The sequence below is a fragment of the Nicotiana tomentosiformis genome, chromosome 4 (assembly GCF_000390325.3).
Source record: "Nicotiana tomentosiformis chromosome 4, ASM39032v3, whole genome shotgun sequence".
In the NCBI taxonomy this organism is placed as follows: domain Eukaryota; kingdom Viridiplantae; phylum Streptophyta; class Magnoliopsida; order Solanales; family Solanaceae; genus Nicotiana; species Nicotiana tomentosiformis.
The window spans coordinates 97097882-97121564 of NC_090815.1; the positions used below are offsets into that span (position 1 = coordinate 97097882).

At 38.6% G+C, this 23683-nt stretch overlaps 1 protein-coding gene across 1 annotated transcript; it reads left to right on the forward strand.

The window, feature by feature from the left end:
• Positions 1–13458: 13458 nt before the first annotated feature.
• LOC138910188 (uncharacterized) lies at positions 13459–15331 on the forward strand. Its single transcript, XM_070201410.1, has 3 exons — positions 13459–13527; positions 13727–13874; positions 14523–15331. The coding sequence occupies exons 1-3, from the start codon at positions 13459–13461 to the stop codon at positions 15329–15331; spliced, it is 1026 nt and encodes a 341-aa protein (XP_070057511.1).
• The last annotated feature ends 8352 nt before the right edge of the window (positions 15332–23683 follow it).

A 23683-nucleotide genomic window follows, 5' to 3' on the forward strand; every position in this document is an offset into this window, starting at 1 on the left:
CGAATTTGCTCGAACGATCAAATTGCCAAAATAACACCTAGAACTACGAATTTAGTACCAAATCCAATGAAATTTTCAAGAAAGCTTTAAAATTTCTATTTTCTCAACTAGATGTCCGAATCATATCAAACCAACTCCGTTTCTCACCAAATTTTACAGACAAGTCTTAAATATTATAATAAACCTGTACCGGGCTCCGAAACTAAAATATGAACCCGTTACTAACAATGCCAAACATCAATCAATTCTTAAAGACATTAGATTTTCAGACCTTTAATTTTTATCAAAAATTCATAACTCGAGCTAGGGACTTTCGAATTCGATTCCGGGCATATGCTCAGGTCCCATATTTCATTACGGACCCTCCGGGACCGTTGTTGTGACCAAACACACTAACGCAAGTATACGTGGTCGTCAAGTAATATAGTAATGAGTAGAGTATCATTCCCACGAAGACTTATGATTAACTTTTGATTAACTCAAACTCAAATAACTTATCGATCCAAGCGATTTCTCACAAAATAGATAATTTTCTAATTTACTACCTAAAAACTATCAAGTAATGAAATACTAATGATCAACCACAACACTTAAATGATTTCGAATAACAATCAATAGGAGATAATATTCCAGGGTCACGAGTTATCTAACAATCATATTGCATTCTTAGCTTAAAATAACTAATTGATTTATCTGGATTGTTGATTGGCAGGGTTGATATTACTCATAAGAATCTGTCGAGTTCTTACTCGCCTATTCAAGCTAACTTAATGCCTATATGTCTATGGAATTAAGATTAACAAGAATGCATTTACACTTCCTGTATTTCATCCGAGCAAGACAATTAGGTATATTTCTATCCTAATTGAGAATCCATTCACCGATGCCCGAGTTTAAGAACTTGCTTTATTTAATTCTATATGCAATCTAGAATTCTCACTTTCGAGTTCAACTCTAGATTCGTAGATAGTAATTCACTATTAGCTACTCAGCAAATTAATTAAAAACAAAATTAAATAAACACCCCAATATGATAAAATCAACTTTGTCAAATTAAACTTCAAACGTCAACATTCACGTATACCCATGACCCTAGAATAATAGGGTTCTTAGCCACTCATGTTCATGCAATCATCAAAAAATTCACAAGAGTGCATAAAAATTAATAAAAGAAGGAGAAAGATGAAACTTGATAAATTCCGGCCTCCACAGCTTTGTCGTGGCTTTTTCCCCCTTCCCAATATGTTAGATGACCTAAAAGAGGCGTTTTTGGCTTATATATTGCGTACAAAAGTCGTGGGCCAAAGTTCTCCTATTTCTAATCCAAATCAGCTTCAGGGATTGATGCTAGGGTGGATGCGTCGCATCCACCTCGTCCTCCACTTCTCAGCTTTGCATGCTAGGGTGGATGCTTCTCATCCACCCTTTGTTCCTCCATCTCAGCTTTGCCCAGGTGCGGATGCTAAGGCGGATGCTATGGGCCGACTTCACTGCTAAGGGTGCACGAAATCTGATTTTTTTCTAGATTTGATGCGACGCATCCAACCCCTCTTCCTCTAGCTAGAGCACCTTTTATTCATATTTTTGCACTCCAAACACCTTAAATCATCACACACAACTCAATTAATCATAAAAATAATAATTAAATCATGTTAGGCATTTTAAAGATCAAATAGCATCAAAAAACGGTTAAAACATGGGTAAAGTAACATCAACACATATCGAAATATGCCTAACATCACCACCCCACACTTAAACCTTTGTTCGTCCTCGAACAAACCATCACTATAGTAGACAAAACAAAATTAAGTTCTTTTCATTCAAAGCACACTACACCTATGACCATGGTTATTTGCAATAATTAGGCTCTAGAATATGCATCACATACACTTCCCTTTACTTATGTCATTCTTTAAAAATATTCAAACAAAGACAACATTCTCACAGCAATCCTAACCTCAAAAACCGACTCAATGTCATAATGCACTCATGGCTTGAACACCCAACATCATAGAGAAGTCTAATAACATTACCTATCCCTCGTGAAACTATGTGCCCTCACAACAAGAACAAGAGAGCGAGTTCAATCCATACATTCGAATCTCATGATCAAATATATTTTAAGGACTCACATATATCAAAGAAAATCGCTCACTCTTACAAAGAAGTCACATGTATGCAATTGGTACCATAGGCTTGCCCTAAATGTAAATCTCTACTAATGTAAGCTCGCTCGATCTAAAATCAATTAGGACTTTTTCATGGTTGTACTGTGGGCTTAGGGACTGGTAGGATATATTTAAGGAATAGTGACTCACCCTCCTAAGTACTTTAATACATCACTTCAATTTCACAAACAATATCACCCCCAAAACAGTCCCTTTTTCTTTATGCACTACTTTAGTTCATACCCACTAGCAAGAACAAGACAACAATTTATTCATTTCTATTTTTCCTTCTTTTTTTTTCTTTTTTTTTTTTTGATTTCAATTTCTGCTAGTGGTGTAGTATTTTACAAAACAAGTGCATCTTTCTTCCTTTCATTGGTTCCACTCAAAAGTCACCCAACACTTAGTCCCTTCTTACTTCTTTTAGCACTCATCTAACAATTAAAGTGTTTTAAGAGGTAAAAGGATCAAAACAATGTCAATTAAGAATAAAAAGGGTATAGGCTTGTAATGTGGGTACCAAATAAAAGTCAATAGGCTCAAAATGGTTAACTAGGGATAAATTTTATTTATAATAAGCTCAAAAAGATCAAAGAAAGCCTAAAATCATTTTTCAAACCGAGCATCACCTCAAATTTCGCTTCAACTCACATACCGGGCAAGTTCTAGACACAAGTACAATACATGGACTACACAAAAACCTCACCACACATGGCACATGACTCACTAAGGACGGTCCCATTCCGACTCTCAAATAATGCAAGTATTCACGGAGCCACGAGATATTAAGCATTAAGCGCAAAGTGAACACAAGTCAAGAAAACGAGAAATAGTCGTCACAAAACATGCTATCCAATATATAAAGGCATCAAGATTAATATCAAAATATAAGGGAGATACTACACATGCCAAAGCATAAATATGCTACTATGAAACAAGTCAAGGGCGCTTAGGTTCATCATTCTTCCTCCTTTTATTTCCTAAATTCCTAATCTACTCGGAAAGAAAAAAGCTACCCGGTTCAAACTACATCCCATGGAAAAGAACCGAGGCACAAAGAAAAACCATAGGGGATTATTACTACCTAAAGAAAGCTAAAAGACATAATTTTGGATTTTTGTTTAGACTTTAATCCCTCAAGAAAACTATCTAGGAGATCAATCGTCGGGAAAAGTCCAATTTTTCTACTTTTTTTTTTCCTTCACAAAAGCTACTACACTTAAGAATGAGTACTACAACTAAGCTAAAATAGCACAGAAACTCATCCAAACAATCTCCTCACCCCACACTTAAAATTTTGCAATGTCCTCAATGCACACTATAAATAATAAGAGGGTAAACGAGACTCCCTGGTAGGCCAAAGGCCGAAGCAATAGTGACTCACGAGGTACTCAGACTTCCCCCAGGCATCGTCCTTTGTGTGGGTACCCCACACTTAGTCCTCACCATCTAGCTCGCTTTTGCACTCTTCTAATGGCTTTGCTTCCTATGCTCATAATCCTACAAAAAAAAAATACTACAAAATAATAAAAATAAAATAAAATAAAAAGTAAACAAAAATAAAATAAAGTAGTAAAGCTGGGTTGCCTCCCAACAAGCGCCTGATTTAATGTCGCGACACATCGCAATACGTTCTTCATGCCTCCACCAAATCCATAGAGGTCTTGTGACATGCAATGTCACCACCCCAATAGTATTTTACTCTCTGGCCATTTACCAAGAATGTCGCATTGGAACTCGTATCACATAATTCCACCGCCCCATGAGGTTTCACACTAACCACTTCAAACGGACCCGACCATCGAGATTTAAGCTTTCCGGGAAAAAGCTTTAGCCTCGAATTAAACAAGAGAACTTCTTGACCTGGCTCAAACTCACGATGTTGGATGTGCTTATCATGCCACCTCTTTGTCTTTTATTTATACAATTTGGCATTTTCATACACATGCAATCGAAATTCATCAAGCTCGTTGAGTTGTAGCAATCTCTTCTCACCGACCAAGTCTATCTCCATATTTAGCTTTTTAATCGCCCAATAGGCTTTGTGTTCAAGCTCAATGGGCAAGTGGCACGCCTTCCTATAAACCAACCTGTATGGAGAAGTACCTATGGGGGTCTTGTATGCAGTGCGATATGCCCATAATGCATCATCCAGCTTCCCGGCCCAGTCCTTTCTATTCCCACTTACTGTTTTCTCCAAAATCTACTTTACCTCTCTGTTGGAAACTTCTATTTTACCACTCGTTTGGGGATGATAGGCAGTGGAAACCTTATGCTTAACTCCATACTTTGGAAGAGCATTATTCAGCAATTTGTTACAAAAGTGAGTTCCTCCGTCGCTTATCAACACTCTTGGAGTCCCAAAACATGTGAAGATATGCTTCTTTACAAAGCTTACCACTACCTTTGCGTCATTAGTAGGAAGAGCAATGGCCTCCACCCATTTAGAAACATAGTTGACCGCCACCAAGATGTACCTGTGCCTATTAGAATATGGGAACGGTCCCATGAAATCAATCCCCCAAACATCAAAAAGCTCTACTGCTAGAATATTTTGCAAGGGCATCTCGTGCTTCCTTGTGATAGTTCCATTTCTTTGGCATCTGTCACAATTTTTAACAAAGGCATGTGCATCCTTAAATAATTTTGGCCAATAGAAACCTGATTGTAGCACTTTTTGAGCGGTTCTATCCCCGTCGTGATGACGGATATGGCGAAGCATGGCAGTCATGCAGTATAACATTCATTTCTTCCTCAGGAACCCACCTTCGCACCAACTGATCTGCGCACTGCCTATATAATAATGGCTCATCCCACATGTAGAGCCTTACATCGTGTAAGAATCTTCTTCTATTATCAGGTGTCAATTCTAGTGGTGTCACCCCACTTGTAATAAAATTCACATAATCTGCATACCATGGGGCTTCACCTGAAGTGACTGCTAATAACTACTCATCAGGAAATGTTTCTTTGATTGACCCTCCTTCAGCTACATGGTTCCGACTTTCTAATCTAGACAAGTGATCAGCCACTTGATTTTTTTTCCCTTTTCGATCTCGGATCTCTAAGTCAAATTCTTGCAAGAGGAGGACCCAACGAATCAGCCTCAGCTTGGCGTCTTTTTTTTCAAACAAGTATCTGATAGCTGAATGATCTGTGTAAATGATGACTTTGGTTCCCACTAGATAGGATTTGAACTTGTCAAACACCCACACTACTGCAAGCAATTCCTTTTCAGTAACTATATAATTCATCTGAGCTGGATTCATAGTTTTGCTCACATAATAAATGGAGTGAAAGATTTTATCCCTCCTTTGCCCCAAAACAGCTCCGATTGCTATGTCACTTGCATCGTACATCAACTCAAATGATTGCGCCTAATCTGGGACAATGATAATTGGTGTAGTCACCAACCTTCCCTTCAGCTCCTCAAATGCTTTCAGACAGGCATCATCAAACTTGAAGGGCACATCTTTCTCAAGAAGCCTGCACAAAGGAGAAGAACTTTTCGAAAAATCTTTAATGAAATGATGATAAAAACCTGCATGGCCCAAGAAACTGCGAATGCCTTTGACGGATGTCGGTGGGGGCAATTTTTCAATCGCCTCCACCTTCACTTTGTCCACCTGCAAACCACTTTTGGACACCTTGTGCCCCAAAACTATACCTTCACGTACCGTGAAATGGCACTTTTCCCAGTTTAGCACCAACTTCGTTTCTTCACACCTAGCAAGCACTTTATCAAGGTTCATTAAACAATTATCAAAAGAACATCCATACACAGAAAAATCATCCATGAATACTTCTACAAATCTTTCAACCATGTCAGTAAAAATAGCCATCATACACCTTTGAAAAGTCGCAGGTGCACTACAAAGACCAAAGGGCATTCTCTTGAATGCATACGTGCCATAAGGACACGTAAATGTAGTTTTCTCTTGGTCCTCTGGGGCTATAACAATCTGATTATACCCCGAATAACCGTCCAAGAAACAGTAGTATTCCTGGCCAGCTAACCTATCAAGCATTTGGTCAATAAAGGGAAGGGGGAAGTGGTCTTTCCGGGTGGCATTGTTTAATTTTCTATAATCTATTTTGGAGCTTCATCAATTGACGGGTTTGGAGGGGGACCACTTGGCCTATTCAGGGGCTCAAACGGGTGTATTCCTTGCATGTAAGCACATGATGCATCTAGGATATGCATCATCTCCTCAACCTCATCATCAATCATCGAGCTATCAAACAACATGAGTGCTTTTTCTAGAGAGTCATCTAGATATACACTCGTGTCAAGAAGTTGCTCATCCACCTCCACAACAGATATCATAGAGAGCTCCTCATAGTGGCGGGGAAGTTGGATTGCTTTGTAGACATTAAAGAATGCTTCCTCGTTGTCCACCCTCATAATCATTTTCCCTTCTCTCACTTTAATTATTGCATCACCAGTAGCCAAGAGAGGTCGTCCTAATATGATTGGAACTTGTTCATCAGCCTCAAAATCTAGAATAATCACCCCGTTCCGTTTCCACTTGGTATCAGATCCATGTTGGCAGTATGCGTACTTAGTATGAGCAGCTAAAATACATATACTGTCTAGGGCATGGCAAAAATACTTTCACATATGTTATTTTAAACTATATATGTGTATACCTTACATACAGTTCTTTCATCTCTGGTTTTAACTTGCTTCAAAGTTCCAGTATGAGGTGGTTATTTTCTCTATAAGTATGAAGTCACCGATTAATATCCGGTTCAGACATTGGCAAGCCTGATTGAGATAGGTCGCTGTTGCCGAGGTAGGCATTTAGACCTTGCTAGGTGTTCCCGTCGCTAAGATGACTTTAGAGAAAATGACGTGAAACCAAGAAGACATTACTGAGAAGCCATTAGATGTAAGAGACTAAGGTACTGTATCTTGATATACATATATACTGTTTAATTATACATATTGAATAGTTATTTTTAGCCCTATAAGCCCCTAGACTGTATTTTCAAAAATATGAACTCAAACCAGCATGTTTTAAACAGTGTTAATTTATCTTCTGCAGCAACTAAGATTGCTAAATTAGAAACTGATTTACAAAATTGGAACATCCCCAATGAACCTTTTAAAAAGATTTATGAATTTGGAAATTTCAGTTTCATTAAGAAGCATAACATTAAGACTTGTGAGTCCACTATTGCTATTAATAATTCTTTAGAAATTATTAAACTACTTTCTGAGCAAGATTTGAATAGATATAAACGTCAATTCAATTACTTGCATATTGGTTTAGTACAAATTGCTGTCAAACCTCTTTTCAGAAAAGGTTTAGACGTACCCATCTGCGTCCTTCTAAGAGATGCTTGTCTCCTGAACTTCGACGACTCTCTCTTAGGAGTTCTTCAAAGTAACCTAGCCAATGGACCGGTATACTTTAACTGCTATCCTAATTTCTCGGTAGATATCAATGACCCTATCATCATGGATACTTTGACTTTAAACGTTAAAACCAAGAACATGAATAGCAAACTCAATACTCGTGAAGTAGCTATCATTCATAGAGTCTATTACAGACTCATGGACACTACTCTTGCACCCAAAGCTCGAGTTGAAAGTGTCAAGGGAGTCACTATGCTTATGGAGGCAAGTACTGACCATAGTACGGTATTTGTTCCTAGACTCCTTAATTGGAATGATATACTCACAAGTGATGAATGGCACTTCGATGCCATAACTCAACCTTCTACTTCGAATCTTGAAAGATCTCAGATTGAACAGGTAATTCAATTCCCTGATGGATATATTGATCTAAAATTCCTAGGATCAAGTTCTAATCTCTCGAGCAGAACTGGTTCCTTTAGAAGAAGGACTACTGTTCCTTTCGTACCTTCTTCTTTTAAACCCCCGGAGGAAGACGTAACTGAAAACGTCGCAACTTCCATCCTCCCGACTACTGGTAACAACAAAGGGAAAGTTACGGGAGTAGATTTCTCCCAAACAGTCCCAAAAGTTTATTACCAAAATCATCCCGCTAGTCCAACCCCTAGCGATATGTATCCTCCTCAGGAAGAAGTCCCTGAATATATCAAAATGATCAGATCTTGTGATCCATATGTCCTAGATCAGAAGAAGATCAACCAACAATGGTCTCATCCTGATAACATACCTAAAAGAAAATGGTATGTTGCTACATATTCTCTTGAACAGAGAAAAGACTTCAGAAATTGCTGGATATCAGACATGAAAAGAATGAGATATGAAATCGATTTCTTTAAATGGTTTGAAATATCTGGCAAGTATGAACATCAGAAGGACTGCTTGCAAGTCCTTATTAACAAATGGTATACAGCCAACAACAAGGTTGTTGAATCTGTCACTCCACCTCTAGAAGGAATAAAAATTCTAGTTTCCAACGTTGTTATCTCTGCTTCTCCTTTCAAAATCAAAAGCGAGAAACCAACGAATATAGTTACTTGTTCTGATCTTGATCGAGTTGTTAAACAAAACAATTACTCGAATCAACTCCTTCATGTCATTTCTAGACAAATAGAAGACTCCAAAGAGAAGTCTTTATTCAGTGGAAAGCCAACCTTTTCACAACCCAGTACTAGCCAGAACATTGAATCAATTCCAGGCTTCAAGATCGCTGAGTTTTCTAAAGACAAATATCCGAAACTCAAAGATACCTTTGAAGTCAGTGGTAATGTTCTTGACAAGATCAACAAACAGTTGGCTGATCTTAATATTTCTAAGGAGATACCCAAAGATGGTAAAATATCCACCATCCAGGGAAAAGAAAATCTCCTTCATAAACTTACAAATGAACGCTTTCATAATTACAAAAATTATCATAAGCGTCCCTCGTTCCCAGATATCCAATACGAGGAAAATCATTTTCTTACCTCTACTTCTCACGAAGGAAGAAGCATTATCGAATGGAACATTGATGCTCTTGCAGAGCATCAAATATACCATAAACTCCATGAAATGGGAGTTTGTATTACAACTTACAAGATAAGAGGATCTTCTGACAAAGAAGCCACCTATTAAAACATTGGATTTACGGGCATGTTAAAACATTGGTGGGATAATTATTTCACTGATGATGTTAGACAAGCCATCTATTCTGCTACGGCTATTGAAACCGTAGTCAAAACAGAAGGAACTACCTCCACTGCTATGGTTATAGGTGGGACTGTTACCCCTATGGAAACAACCTCACAGATAACTAGAGAAGATGCCTGTGCTACCCTTCTCTACCACATAGCAAAACATTTCATAGGAGAACCAAAACTCTTCCAAGACAGGAGTTTACAAATCCTGAATAATCTATCCTGTCCATCCTTAGATGACTTTATCTAGTATAAAAACCAATTCATCAGCAAGGTTATGATTAGACCTGACTGTCATCTAGACTTCTGGAAAGAACGCTTCATCAGCGGTCTTCCTCCTTTATTCGCTAGCAAAGTCCGAACCAAAATCCAGGATCGTTGTGAAGGTAAAATTCCTTACCATCAGATGACCTATGGTGACATTGTTAGCATCATCAACGTTGTAGGGCTCGAACTCTGCACTGACATCAAGCTTAAAAATCAGCTAAAAAAAGAGCAACAATCTTCTAGAAGAGAACTAGGAAGTTTCTGTCAAGACTTCGGTTACACCAATATCGTCACTCCTTCTACTCATTTTTCCAAGAAGGACAAGGCCTACAGGTCTTCCAAAAAGACCCGTCGCCACAAATCTAGGAGAAATTTTGATGATCCTCCTAGAAAAAAATCTAAATTCCGAAGACCTTCGAAGTCTTCCAAAACCAAAGATATTTGTTGGAACTGTGGTAAAATCGGTCACAGGGCCAATCAGTGCAAATCAGATAGAAAGAAGAAGAAGATCAATCTTCTAGAAATCAGTGAAGATACCAAAAAGGAACTCTTCTCTATCTTAGAAGAACCCAATTCAGATTCTTCTCCTGACTATTCCTCAGATGAGTATAGCGATGAAGATGATATCAATATCGCCTATAACTCTGACTCAAGCCAATCTGGCAGTGAATGCCATTGTTCTGGAGCTTTTTGTACTTGTGATAAAACCCAGGCTTCTATCAAAGTACTATCAGATAGCTCTAAAGAAGCTCTGTTTGATGTTGTCCAACACATCGCAGATGATGAGTCTAGAAAGAAGTACTTGATTGAACTCAAGAATCTTATTCTCACTCATCAAAATGACAGACCTAAGCCTAGGTTAGTTGTTGAACCATTCAGCATGAAGCAAGTCATGGCTCGCTTCGATAAACCAGCTGAACCTTCAATTTCGGATTTGAGACACGAAGTCTCAGAACTTAAAGACGAAATCAAAAATATTAAATCAAGACTTGGAAAAGTTGAGGTTGATATCTTAACAGAGCAGGTTCTTAAACAAGCTAAGACTTATGAATATAAGTCAGAAAATGAAGAAGAACTTAGTCCTCGTCAAAGTGAGTGTCATTCTGAGAATGAAGACTCTATTGATCTCCGTCTTACCAAAGATAAGACATCATCATCTCAAGCTCCCGGCCTTACAGTCATTACGAGTATCAAACCTCAAAGTTGTCATATTCCTATCAAGATTGTTATTAGCAAACACTTCGCTATTAACAAAATCGCTTTGCTCGATAGTGGTGCAGATCGTAATTGCATCATGAAAGGAATTGTTCCAACTCAGTACTTAGAAAAAAGTACTTCAAAATTATACTCCGCTATAGGAGAACAACTCTGTATTAATTATAAGCTTTCAAAAGCTCATATCTGTAATAATGGTATTTGCCTGACAAATGATTTTATTATTACTGAAGATATTAATGAAGATATCATTCTTGGAATTCCTTTTATCACTCAGATAAAACCTTTTATTACTGGCTTAGACGGTATTTCTACACACATTCTAGGAAAAGAGTTACATTTTCCTTTTGTTAAAACCCTTTCACAAGATGAAAGTAATTTTATTAGAAAAAACACTGTTTTTCGTATAAACAAACTGTCTCAGCATATCACCTTTTTAAAGGATGAAATAAAAGTTAAGAAAATCGAGCAGATTTTAAAAACCCTGGAGATAGTTACTAAAATAGCTAATGTTCAAAACACTTTTGAACAAGAAATATGCTCTGATTTTCCTAACGCTTTTTGGGAAAGGAAAAAGCATTTAGTCGAACTTCCTTACATCGAAGGATTCAATGTACAGGTCATCTCTACCAAGGCAAGACCTATTCAAATGAATCATGAAATGATGGAAGTTTGCAAAAATGAGATTTCAAATCTCCTCAAAAATAACATTATTCGTCCCTCTAAATCTCCTTGGAGTTTTTCTGCATTTTATGTTAACAAGAGTGCAGAGAAAGAGAGAGGTTCCCCACGATTAGTTATAAACTATAAACCATTGAATGCTGTCCTTAAATAGATCAGATATCCCATCCCCAACAAAAAGGATCTTCTAAAAAGAACTTACAAAGCCAATATTTACAGTAAGTTCGATATGAAATCTGGTTTCTGGCAAATTCAAGTAGCTGAGAAAGACAGATACAAAACGGCTTTTAATGTTCCCTTCGGTCAATACGAATGGAATGTAATTCCATTTGGGCTCAAGAATGCCACATCTGAGTTTCAGAATATCATGAACTCCATCTTTAATGATTACAGTTATATGTCTATAGTTTATATAGATGACGTTCTTATATTTTCTGATAACATAGATTCTCACTTCAAGCATCTCAACACCTTCCTGAAAGTTGTTAAGAGAAACGGTTTGTTAGTTAGTGCCCAGAAGATCAAACTCTTCCAAACCTCTATTAGATTCTTAGGTCACGACCTTTACCAAGGTTCTTATAAACCGATTTGCAGAGCCATAGAGTTCTCATCCAAATTCCCTAATGAAATCACTGATAAAACTCAACTATAGAGATTCTTAGGAAGCCTCAATTACATTGCTGATTTTATCCCCAACATTAGACAGGTCTGTGAACCTCTTTATAAAAGACTTAGGAAGAATCCTATCCCTTGGAACCAAGAACAAACACAGTCTGTCATCCAAGTCAAAAAACTGGTTCAAAACCTTCCTTGCTTAGAAATCCCTAACCCAGAAGCTTCTATGATAGTTGAAACAGATGCTTCAGATATTGGTTACGGAGGTATCCTTAAACAAAAGATTTCCATCGAGTCTTCTGAACAATTAGTTCATTTTACTTCAGGAATTTGGAATTTCGCCCAGAAAAATTATTCTACTGTTAAGAAAGAAGTTTTGTCTATAGTGCTATGTATCACTAAATTTCAAGATGATCTTATTAACAAAGAATTTTTGGTTAGAGTAGATTGTAAATCTGCTAAAGAAATTTTACAAAAAGATGTTAAAAATCTTGTTTCAAAACAGATATTTGCTAGATGGCAAGCTCTATTGTCTAGCTTTAATTTTAAAATCGAATTTATCAAAGGAGAAGAAAACTCTTTACCTGATTTTCTAACAAGAGAATTTTTACAGGGAAAAAATGAGGCCCTTCAGACCTAACGCTCCTTCCAAAGGAAAGGAGATCAACAAACCTCAAATGGCTAGACCATTTGTCCCTCTTCCCATAACTCCTACCAAAATATCAGCCCCTCAAAGGCCACAACTTTCTTTCCAAAATAGGTATACAGCTCTAGCTGAGTACCAAAAATTACCAGCACCTATTCCAGTTCCCTTAGAGAAACTTACCAACCCCCAACCAAAGCCTTTAGAAAGAGGATCCGCATCTAGATCTACAGTTCAGACTAAAGAGAGCTATGCCATGAAAGTCCCAGAGACTTTTGCATAAGCAGTCAATCCTTCAGTCAAGAAGACACCGCAAGAAGATCTTCTTAAAGAAGAAAAGTTCGAGTATATTACCCTTCAGGTATTACCAATATTAGCTCTAGATAAGGAGTATGAAGGTCTCAGACTAGAAGACCTAATCAAACCATGTTACATGGATTTCAATTATGTGGATACTGAAAGTCCATACAAAACGAGGAGATTTTACGAAGCCATCCTCATCGATACAGACTCCATTGAAGTAGAACATACTTTATGTCAAAATAGACCAGGATTTATTAATTATTCTAGGTTTACTATTAAGAAAATTTTATCACCATTTGAGTGGTTTGCAGATCACCTGCACACACCAGTTGCACTTACCATGACACATCGTCCCCAGACATATTGCTGGCACGATTACAAAGCAGCATGGTTTAATTTTATGTATCTTAGACCAGGACATACTTAGTTTGTTAAGTATAGCTTAGATGTTACTAAAGCTATAATTCCTAGATGGTTCTACGAATGTTGGAACTTATTCGGAGGAAACAGAGAAATCCTCCCTCAGCAATTCCTCAACAGGTTTGATGATTTTAAGACCAAGGAGGCCATTTCTACTCTACCAGAGCACATTAAAATGTGCAAGTACTTTGTCCAGAAGAGGATATCCTTTATCGTCAGCTGGAATTTTACTAAGGCAGAATTTGATAGAATCAAATATCTGTCTAAAGAAGTCAAGATCAAGGGGTGGACTCCTAAATAACAAGTCTCCAAAGTTCAGAAGCCCGTCCAACAAAGCTTCCAGAAAGCTTCACCTTCCAAGGCAGCCCTCAAGGAAAAGCTGAAACAAGCTTTACAAAATATTGAAGATTATGAAGAAAATCAAATCATGCAATTGATTGAAGACGTTGCTTCTACAGGAGAAAGCAGTAATTGGGACATGTGCGATCCAAAGGGAATTGCTTTGGCATACATGGACCCAAACTATGACTAATCTGCGCTGACAGAGTCTCAATCAGCAAAGACCGACAGAGTCTCCATCAGCAAAAGAATCATCTTTTACTATTCACCTTTATAAAAGAAGACAGCTTTTTATTGTTTGCTTTTAAAAAGAGTGGACCACACATTTCTGTTTGTCGACCACTTTAGATTGTCGATTAAATCAGACCGCACATTTGTACGCCTAAGATCAAAGGCATCTTTTCTTAGTCTATTTAAGACTCCCTCTCCCCATTGTAAGAGGCATCAGAAAATTCTCCAATTTTCTAAGACCTCTCCCCTCTGTACTATTCTAATATTTTCCGCTGCAATGTTTATAATGTTGATTCAATAAAACTCTTGTAAGTTTTGTTTTAAGGACTTTTCTTATACTGTCTTTAAAGGTTTTAATACTGCACTTCGTTTGATCGATCACCATTGGCTTGCCTAACGGCGGTGTTAGGCGCCATCACGACCTTTGGTGGATTTTGGGTCGTGACACTATGTCGGTTATCACAAGAAGCTGAAGAGGCGAGAATGCACCCACCTCAAGTGGAAGGCGAGTTGTTGATGATGATTAAGTAATGCGAAAAGAAAAGATAAGAACAATATTGTTCAACCAAATGAGGAAGTTCGGATTGATATTGATGATAGAGTGGAAGCGATTCGAGAGGAGGTGAACCCGTCTAGGGAATACATCATTGACATACCGGAGCTAGTAGTGCAAAAGGCAAAGGCACCATTGCCTAAGCCTCCACCTCCATACCCTCAAAGACTTGCCAAGCAAAATGGAGAGAATAAATTCAAGAAGTTCATTCAAATGATGAAGAGTCTCTCAATCAATATGCCATTGGTAGAAGCTTCTGAACAAATGCTCGGTTATGCAAAATTTATGAAAGATCTTGTGACAAAGAAGCGGTCGATGAATTTTGAAACTATCAAAGTCACTCATCAAGTGAGTGCAATTGTTCATTCAATGGCTCCTAAGTTGGAGGATCCCAGTGCTTTCACGATTTCTTGTACAATTGGAAGTGTCGAGTTTGCTAAAGCTCTTTGTGACCTTGGGGAAAGTATAAATTTGATGCCCTATTTGGTTTTCAATACTTTGGGGATTGGTCAACCAAGACCCACTTCTATGAGATTGCAAATGGCCGATCGTACCATGAAAAGGCTGTTGGGTCTGATTGAAGATGTTTTGGTCTGGGTTGATAAATTCATTCTTCCGAGGGACTTTGTCATTATAGATTGTGAAGTTGATTATGAAGTGCCAAATAGTCTTGTAAGACCTTTCCTTACTACGGGTAAGGCTCTTTGTGATGTTGAAGCCGGAGAACTCACTTTCTGGGTTGGTGATGATAAATTGCTATTCCATGTGTGTATGTCCATGCGACAACCAAATAGCAATTAGGTGTGTTCTTTTGTGGACTTGGTGACCGATGTTATTGTTGACGATACAAGTGCTACTATCAATTTTGGTGATATATTGGAGGCCGATTTGCTCAACTTTGATGATGACGAGATTGATAGTTTCATGGAATGTGTGATCTCTTTGCAAGGAATGGGGTCGTACAACTATGCACCCCGAAAATTGTCTTTGGATCTTGAAAATAGGAAGACTCCTCCTACAAAGCCTTCTATTCAAAAACCACCCACCTTGGAGTTGAAGCCATTGCCTCCACACCTTCGGCATGAATTTCCTGGCCCTTGTTCTACTTTACCGGTTATTCTTTCCTCTTGTTTGACTAACATCCAGGTAGATTCCACATTGGAGGTGTTACAAAAGAGGAAGAAGGCTATTAGGTGGACCTTGGCGGATATCCGAGGTATAAGCCCCGACTTTTGCATGCATAAGATCAAGTTGGAGGATGGTGCTAAACTTTCCATTGAACATCAAAGAAGACTCAATGAGTCTATACAAGAAGTTGTCAAGAAGGAGATTATCAAGTGGTTGGATGCCGGGGTTGTCTACCCTATCTCCGATAGTTCATGGACCTCTCCGGTTCAATGTGCCCTAAAGAAGGGGGGCATGATGGTGGTCACCAGTGATAAGAATGAATTTACTTCTACAAGAACGGTGACCAGTTGAAGGGTGTGTATGGATTATCGCAAGCTCAACAAAGTAACAAGGAAGGATCACTTCCCACTTTCTTTCTTAGGTCAAATGCTCGATAGATTAGTCGGCGTGCTTTCTTGTTGGGTACTCGGGCTATAACCAAATTCTCATTGCCCCGGAAGATCAAGAGAAAATAACCTTTACATGTCCCTATGGTACTTTTGCTTTCAAGAAAATGCTATATGATTTGTGCAATGCACCGGCGACTTTTCAACGGTGTATGATGGCTATTTTTATGGATATGGTGGAGGACTACCATGAAGTTTTAATGGATGACTTCTCGGTGGTTGGGGATTCCTTTGATGATTGTCTTGCAAATTTGGACAAAGTATTGGCTAGATGTGAAGAAACCAACTTGGTACTCAATTGGGATAAATGCCATTTCATGATTGAAGAAGGTATTATCCTTGGCTATAAAATCTAAAGTAATGGAATTGAGGTTGACAAGGCAAAAATTAAGGTGATTTCTAAGTTTCTACCCCTAACTTCGGTGAAGGGTGTGCGGAGTTTCCTAGGCCATGTAGGTTTTTACCGGTGCTTTATCAAAGATTTCTCTAAAGAGGTGAATCCGTTGTGCAAGCTCCTTGAGAAGGATGCCATGATCAATTTCAATGATGATTACATGAGAGGTTTTGAATCGTTGAAGCTCAAGTTGAAACCTACTCTCATCATCACCGCTCCAAATTGGAGTGTGCCTTTTGAACTCATGTGTGATGCAAGTGACATAGCGGTTGGGGTTGTTTAGGAGAACCGTAGCACCAATATTTTCCATCTAGTCTTCTATGCTAGTAAGACCATGAATAGTGCCCAAGTCAACTATACCGTTATGGAGAAAGAGCTCCTTGCTTTGTGTTTGCAATTGAGAAGTTCCGACCGTACTTGATGGGTGCCAAAGTTATTATCCACACATACCATGTGGCGCTTCGTTATCTTATGAGCAAAAAGGACTCCAAAGCTCGGTTGATGAGATGGGTACTCTTGTTGCAAGAATTTGATATTGACATCCAAGATAGGAAAGGTAGTGAAAACTAAGTGGCGGACCACTTTTCTCATTTGGAGGAGGAGGGGAGGACGCATGATGGCCTTGAAATTAATGACTCCTTCCCCGATGAGCAACTTTTGGCAATTTTCATTGAAAGATGTGCCATGTTTTGCGGACTAGGAAAAGTTTCTTGTGTGTAGAATTATTCAAGATGAGTTCTCTTCAAGCCAAAGGAAGAAGCTCAAAAATAATTGTCAAGATTATTATTGGGATGAACCATACCTTTTCCGGATTTGCACAGATGGAGTGATTAGGAAGTGTGTACCGGAAGAAGAGCAAGGTGATATTCTTAAGGCTTGTCATTCTTTGCCATATAGTGGTCATCATGGTGGAGTAAGAACGGCGGCCAAAGTGCTTAGTTGTGGTTTCTATTGGCATACTCTTCACAGGGATGCTAGTGAGTTGGTGAAAATATGTGATGAATATTAACGGGCCGGTGGAATCTCAAAGAAAAATGAAATGCCTCACAATCATATTGTAGATTGATATTGTGATGACCCAAAAGGTCATCTTATGTTTTAGAATTCGATTACGCGCTCTTAAACTTTAAAAATCTCATTTTCTCCTTCCTCGATTTGCATGCGCAGTCCGAGCATGTTTTCGAAAAGCTTTTATGTTGAAAATTCATGAAAATAAGAATTTTTTCCTTAAAAGTTAATTTTAGTTGACTCCGGTCAACATTTTTGGTATATGGGTCCGGATCCGTATTTTGACGGTTGATGTTAGACATATTTCGATATGTGTTGATGTTACTTTACTCATGTTTTAACCGCTTTTTGATGCTATTTGATCTTTAAAATGCCTAACATGGTTTAATTATTGGTTTTATGACTAATTGAGTTGTGTGTGATGATTTAAGGTGTTTGGAGTGCAAAAATATGAAGAAACGGTGCTCTAGCTAGAGGAAGAGGGGTTGGATGCGTTGCATCCAATCTAGAAAAAAATCAGATTTCGTGCACCCTTAGCAGTGAAGTCGGACCATAGCATCCGCCTTAGCATCCGCACCTGGGTAAAGCTGAGATGGAGGAACAAAGGGTGGATGCGAATCCACCCTAGCATGCGAAGCTGAGAAGTGGAGGACGAGGTGGATGCGACGCATCCACCCTAGCATCAATCACTGAAGCTGATTTGGATTAAAAATAGGAGTACTTTGGCCCACGACTTTTGTACGCAATATATAAGCCAAAAACGCCTATTTTAGGTCATCTAACATATTGGGAAGGGGGAAAAAGCCACGACAAAGCTTGGGAACCACAGAATTCATCTTGAGTTCTTATTTTTCCTTCTTTTATTGATTTTTATGCACTCTTGTGAATTTTTTGATGATTGCATGAACATGAGTGGCTAAGAACCCTATTATTCTAGGGTCATGGGTATACATGAATGTTGACGTTTGAAGTTTAATTTGACAAAGTTGATTTTATCATATTGGGGTGTTTATTTAATTCTGTTTTTAATTAATTTGCTGAGTAGCTAATAGTGAATTACTATCTACGAATCTAGGGTTGAACTCGAAAGTGAGAATTCTAGATTGCATATAGAATTAAATAAAGCAAGTTCTTGAACCCGGGCATCGAGGAACGGATTCTCAATTAGGATAGAAATATACCTAATTGTTTTGCTCGGTTAAAATACAGGAAGTGTAAATGCATTCTTGTTAATCTTAATTCCATAGACATATAGGCATTAAGTTAGCTTGAATAGGCGAGTAAAAAGTCGACAGATTCTTATGAGTAATATCAACCCTGTCAATCAACAATCCAGATAAATCAATTAGTTATTTTAAGCTAAGAATGCAACATGATTGTTAGATAACCCGTGACCCTGGAATATTATCTCCTATTGATTGTTATTCGAAATCATTTAAGTGTTGTGGTTGATCTTTAGTATTTCATTACTTGATAGTTTTTAGGTAGTAAATTAGAAAATTATCTATTTTGTGAGAAATCGCTTGGATCGATAAGTTATTTGAGTTTGAGTTAGTCAAAAGTTAATCATAAGTCTTTGTGGGAACGATACTCTACTCACTACTATATTATTTGACGACCACGTATACTTGCGTGAGTGTGTTTGGTCACAACAAGTTATTGGCGCCGTTGCCGGGGACCTAGAAATTAGCTACTTGACTGAGTTAAGCTTTTATTACTTATTTGTTCAAGTTTTAATTTTCAGTTTGCCTTGTTTGTATTAACGCAGGATCTTCTCTTGAATGCGGAGGAGTAGAAGTGCAAACAACCTCCTTCCTTTTGATCCAGAAATTGAACGAACACTTCATAGAGTGAGGAGGGAAGTCGAAGCTAGAACGAGAATAGAAAGAGAGTTGGACATCGTAGTTCAACCATAGCCAATAGAGATGGCAGGTAATGAGGAGCGTCCGGTGATAGAAGCCGCAAGGCCCAATCTTGCTAATATGACTCAGGCTATCATGAAGCCTGATATCACGGGGCATTTTGAACTCAAATAGTACATGGTACAGCTAATTCAATCCACAGGGCAATATGTGGGTCTATCTCATGAAGACCCGCAGAGGCACATTCAGAACTTCTTGGAAATTACGGACACTTACAATTATCCGAACGTTTCCAAGGACTATGTCAGGCTGACACTATTTCCATTTTCATTGTTGGGGGAAGCTAAGGAATGGTTGCAAAAGGAGCCCGTGAACTCAATCCACACTTGGGATGATTTAGCAAGGAAATTCCTAATCAAGTTTTTCCCTACTAAGAAGAAAAAATCACTGAGGAGCCAAATTCTTGGGTTCCAACAACGGGATGGCGAGACACTTTGTCAAGCTTGGGAAAGATACAAGAAGCTACTGAGAGACTGTCCGCATCATTGTCAGACTGATGAGGTATTGGGTCCCACTTTTGTTGATGGGCTAGACGAGGCATCAAAGATGAATCTTGATTCAGCTTGTAGGGGTAGTTGCATGGCGAGGTCGTATAGTGAAATACAACTCTTGCTAAATAACTTCACTTCTAATGACCATAATTGGCAAGGAGATAGGGACGCAAGAAGAGCAATTAAACAGAAGGCAGCCGGGGTGATTGAGCTTGATGACTTCTCAGCCATGAGAGCAGATATTGCAAAGCTGGCAAATCAGATGAACAAAATGACAATGCAACAAACACAACAGATGCAATATGTACAGCAAATGTCTATTTGCTGCGAACTATGTGGTGACAGTCATATGAGTGACATGTGCCCCACGAATCTTGAATCTATATACTATGTGGGGCAACAAAACAGAGGTCCGATGAATCAGCATGCACTATATGGGAACACTTACAATCCAAATTGGAGGAATCATCCTAACCTCTCATGGGGCGAAAATCAACAGAATCAGAATCAGTATAGGCCTCAAGGAAATTTCAATCAGCCTCAGAAGCCACCCCAACAAACAGAAGAGAGTACGAATGACTTGCTAAAAAAGTTGTTACTTGACAATCAAGAGGTCAGGACCGATTTCAGAAATCTTGAGAGGCAAATGGGGCAGTTAGCAGCAAATCAAAATACTAGACCTACAGGCTCTCTTCCCAGTGATACAGATAAGAACCCTCAAGTTAATGCAGTTACACTCAGAAACGGGAGGGAACTAGAGGAAGTGCCAAAGAAGAGAAAGGACAAACCTATACCTGAGGGGGAGCTGACCCCTAAGGCAATACACGAGTCAAATAAAATGATGCAAGTTCAGAGCCAGTGGAGGCTGCAAGGCCACCACCACCTTTCCCCCAGAGATTGCAGAAAAAGAATGACGATTGCATGTTCAACAAATTTCTCTCTATGTTGAGTCACGTTCAATTAAATATTCCATTGGTGGATGTACTTCGTGAAATTCCAAAGTATGCTAAGTACATAAAAGATATAGTGGCTCACAAGAGGAAATTGACTGAGTTCGAGACAGTTGCACTTACTGAGAAGTGCACTTCAAGGGTCCAAAACAAGCTTCCTCAAAAGCTTAAGGATCCTGGCAGCTTCTCATTTTAGTATTTTAAAATCATTATTTTTTCTTAATTAAATTGTATGAAATAGAATTTACAGGGTAAATGATAATATTTACACGACTACAATAACGAACAACCCGTAGGAACCCCCAAAACCATGTGTCACAAGTGCATGAGCATTTTCTAAGGAGTATAACAATAATACAATATCTGTCCAGAATGTAAATAAGACAAGATAAAATAAATAGTACAATGGAGACTCGGTGGACTGCAACATCTGTCCAGAATGTAAATAAAACAAGATAAAATAAATAGTACAATAGAGACTCGGTGGACTACGATGCGTAGCCTGAATTGCAGTTCACATAAAGTCTCCTCAACAGATGCACCTACACGCAAGATGATCACCAAATGACCTGTCAGATCCTGCATATTTAATGCAGAAGAAAAGCATGAGTACGTAAATCAACGCGTACCCAGTAAGTATCTAGCCTAACCCCGGAGAAGTAGTGACGAGGGGTCGACATCGACACTTACTAGAGGTCCAAATAAATAAATGATAATTCATAACAGATATGAAGTGCACAACAATAGTGGAGTAAATATATAATTTCATAATTTTCCAATTATTTCTTTTAAAGTATAAATTTCTAGATCTTATATTCTACCTTAATAGCTCAGAAAATGGCAAGTGTCAATACCAAATAAATAAGGAATACCATAAAATATAGGGCATCAGTGGAAGGTTTATCTCATGAATATTCAGACTACTAGCGATATAACTCACGATTATGCCGAGGTCGTTCGGCCCGATCCAGAATAATGTGTATAATACCAAGGGTCGTGCGGCACGAACCATAGATGCATCTATTATACTGCCGAGGCGTTCGACCCGCTCCACAAGAAAGGAAGGAAATTACCGAATTACTAGACACGTGTTTACAATACAGTACATGAGCACAGAACGATTATAATCTTTACCGTTTCTCAAATAACTCGCCCACAACTCAAAGTGTTAAGACTCGACATATTATACATATATTTATTTATAAATCAAATTCAGTTATAACTCTAATAAATTAAGCCACCAGAACGAGTTCAAATAATTCAATTATTATACGATAAAGTCCTAAGTCTACCCGGACATAAACATGCTTTAGCTTCCGACGGACTCTCGTCACCTCGTGCATACGTACCAGCCACAGCTAGTTGCACATAATAATAAATATCATCTAGAGGGTAGTTTTTCCCTTACAAGATTAGACAGGAGACTTACCTCGCTCCGAAGTTCCATAACCAGCTCCAACGCCACTCTAACACTCAACTCCAAGCCAAATGTTCCGAAACTAGTCAAACAACATGCAAATCAATCAAACTATACTTCAATGCTTACAATTTATAACAATTCTCAACTCTGCTCTAAAAGTCAATAAAGTCAACCATCGGGCCCACGTGCCCGGATTCCGAAACTTTTCGAAGATAAACTTTACCCATAACATTACAAACTCAAATATATGATTTATTCCCAATTCCACGTCCAACCACCTTGGTTGTTGCCTCTCCAACTTCCTTGGTTGTTTCTTCTTCAATTTCCTTGATTGTTGTTGTTATGCTAATTCCCTTGATTGTTAGAACTCCCATGATTGTTGGCTTGGGCCTTGGAAGTTGTTTCTTTTCCCTCTAAAATTGTTCACATATTGCACTTCCTCCTCTTGATCATTATAAGAATCATATTGATCAAAACCGCCATTATCTTGCACATAGTTCTCCACTTGATTCTGCATTAGTTGAGCCTTAGTCTTCTTCTTGTTCACAAATACATTCACTCCCTCCATAGCATGAACTTCCTTAGGGGCTTGCACTTGATTTAGTTAAGCCTTTGCTAGTTAAGTCATGGTAGTGGTCAATTCGGCAATGGCTTGCCCATGGTCTTGCAATTCTTTGTAGAGGTGAATCATATTTGAATCACCTTGTAGGATATTGGCTCGGGATTTCCAAGCCGATAACGTCTCCGCCATCCCATCTAGAATGTCACACGCCCCCACATAAGGCGTAGTCATAAAGTTCCCACCAGCTAGTTGATTCACTACATATTGGTTGGTTGTGTTAATCCCACGGTAAAAGGTTTGTTGCAACATGTTATCCGTCATATCGTTGTTGTGGTATTCCTTAACCATTGTTCTATAGCGCTACCAAATTTTGTGTAGTGGTTCATTAGGCTCTTGTTTGAATGCCAAGATCTCATCTCGAAGTGTAGCCATGTTCCTAGGAGAGAAAACTTAGCAATGAATTTTGCCGCCAACTCATCCCAAGTGTGAATTAAGTGGTTCAACAATCGTTCCAACCAATCTAAAGCTTTCCCCCTATAAAGAAGGGAAAAAGCCTTAGCCTCAATGCATCCTCGGAAACATTAGTTTGCTTGCTCCCCCAATATGTATCCATAAAGCCCTTCAAATATTTGTAAGCATTTTGAGTTGTAGCACCGGTAAAGAAATCCCATTGTTCAAGCAAAGTGAGAATCACATTGGTGATTTGGAAGTTACCCTCCCTAATACTTGGAGGGACTATTGCATTAGCATAACTTTTGTTGGGAAATATCCGGTGCTGAGCCGCTTGTGGTGGAGGTGGGGGTGGAACGGGCACATTGTCATGTGGTACCCG

Coding starts and splice junctions, on each gene's coding strand:
- LOC138910188 (XM_070201410.1), top strand. CDS start 13,459: ATGGTTCTACGAATGTTGGAACTTATTCGGAGGAAACAGAGAAATCCT. Junction 13,528..13,726: donor CCTCAGCAATTCCTCAACAG/GTTTGATGATTT, acceptor TCCAAAGTTCAG/AAGCCCGTCCAACAAAGCTT. Junction 13,875..14,522: donor TGCTTCTACAGGAGAAAGCA/GTAATTGGGACA, acceptor CGAAAAGAAAAG/ATAAGAACAATATTGTTCAA.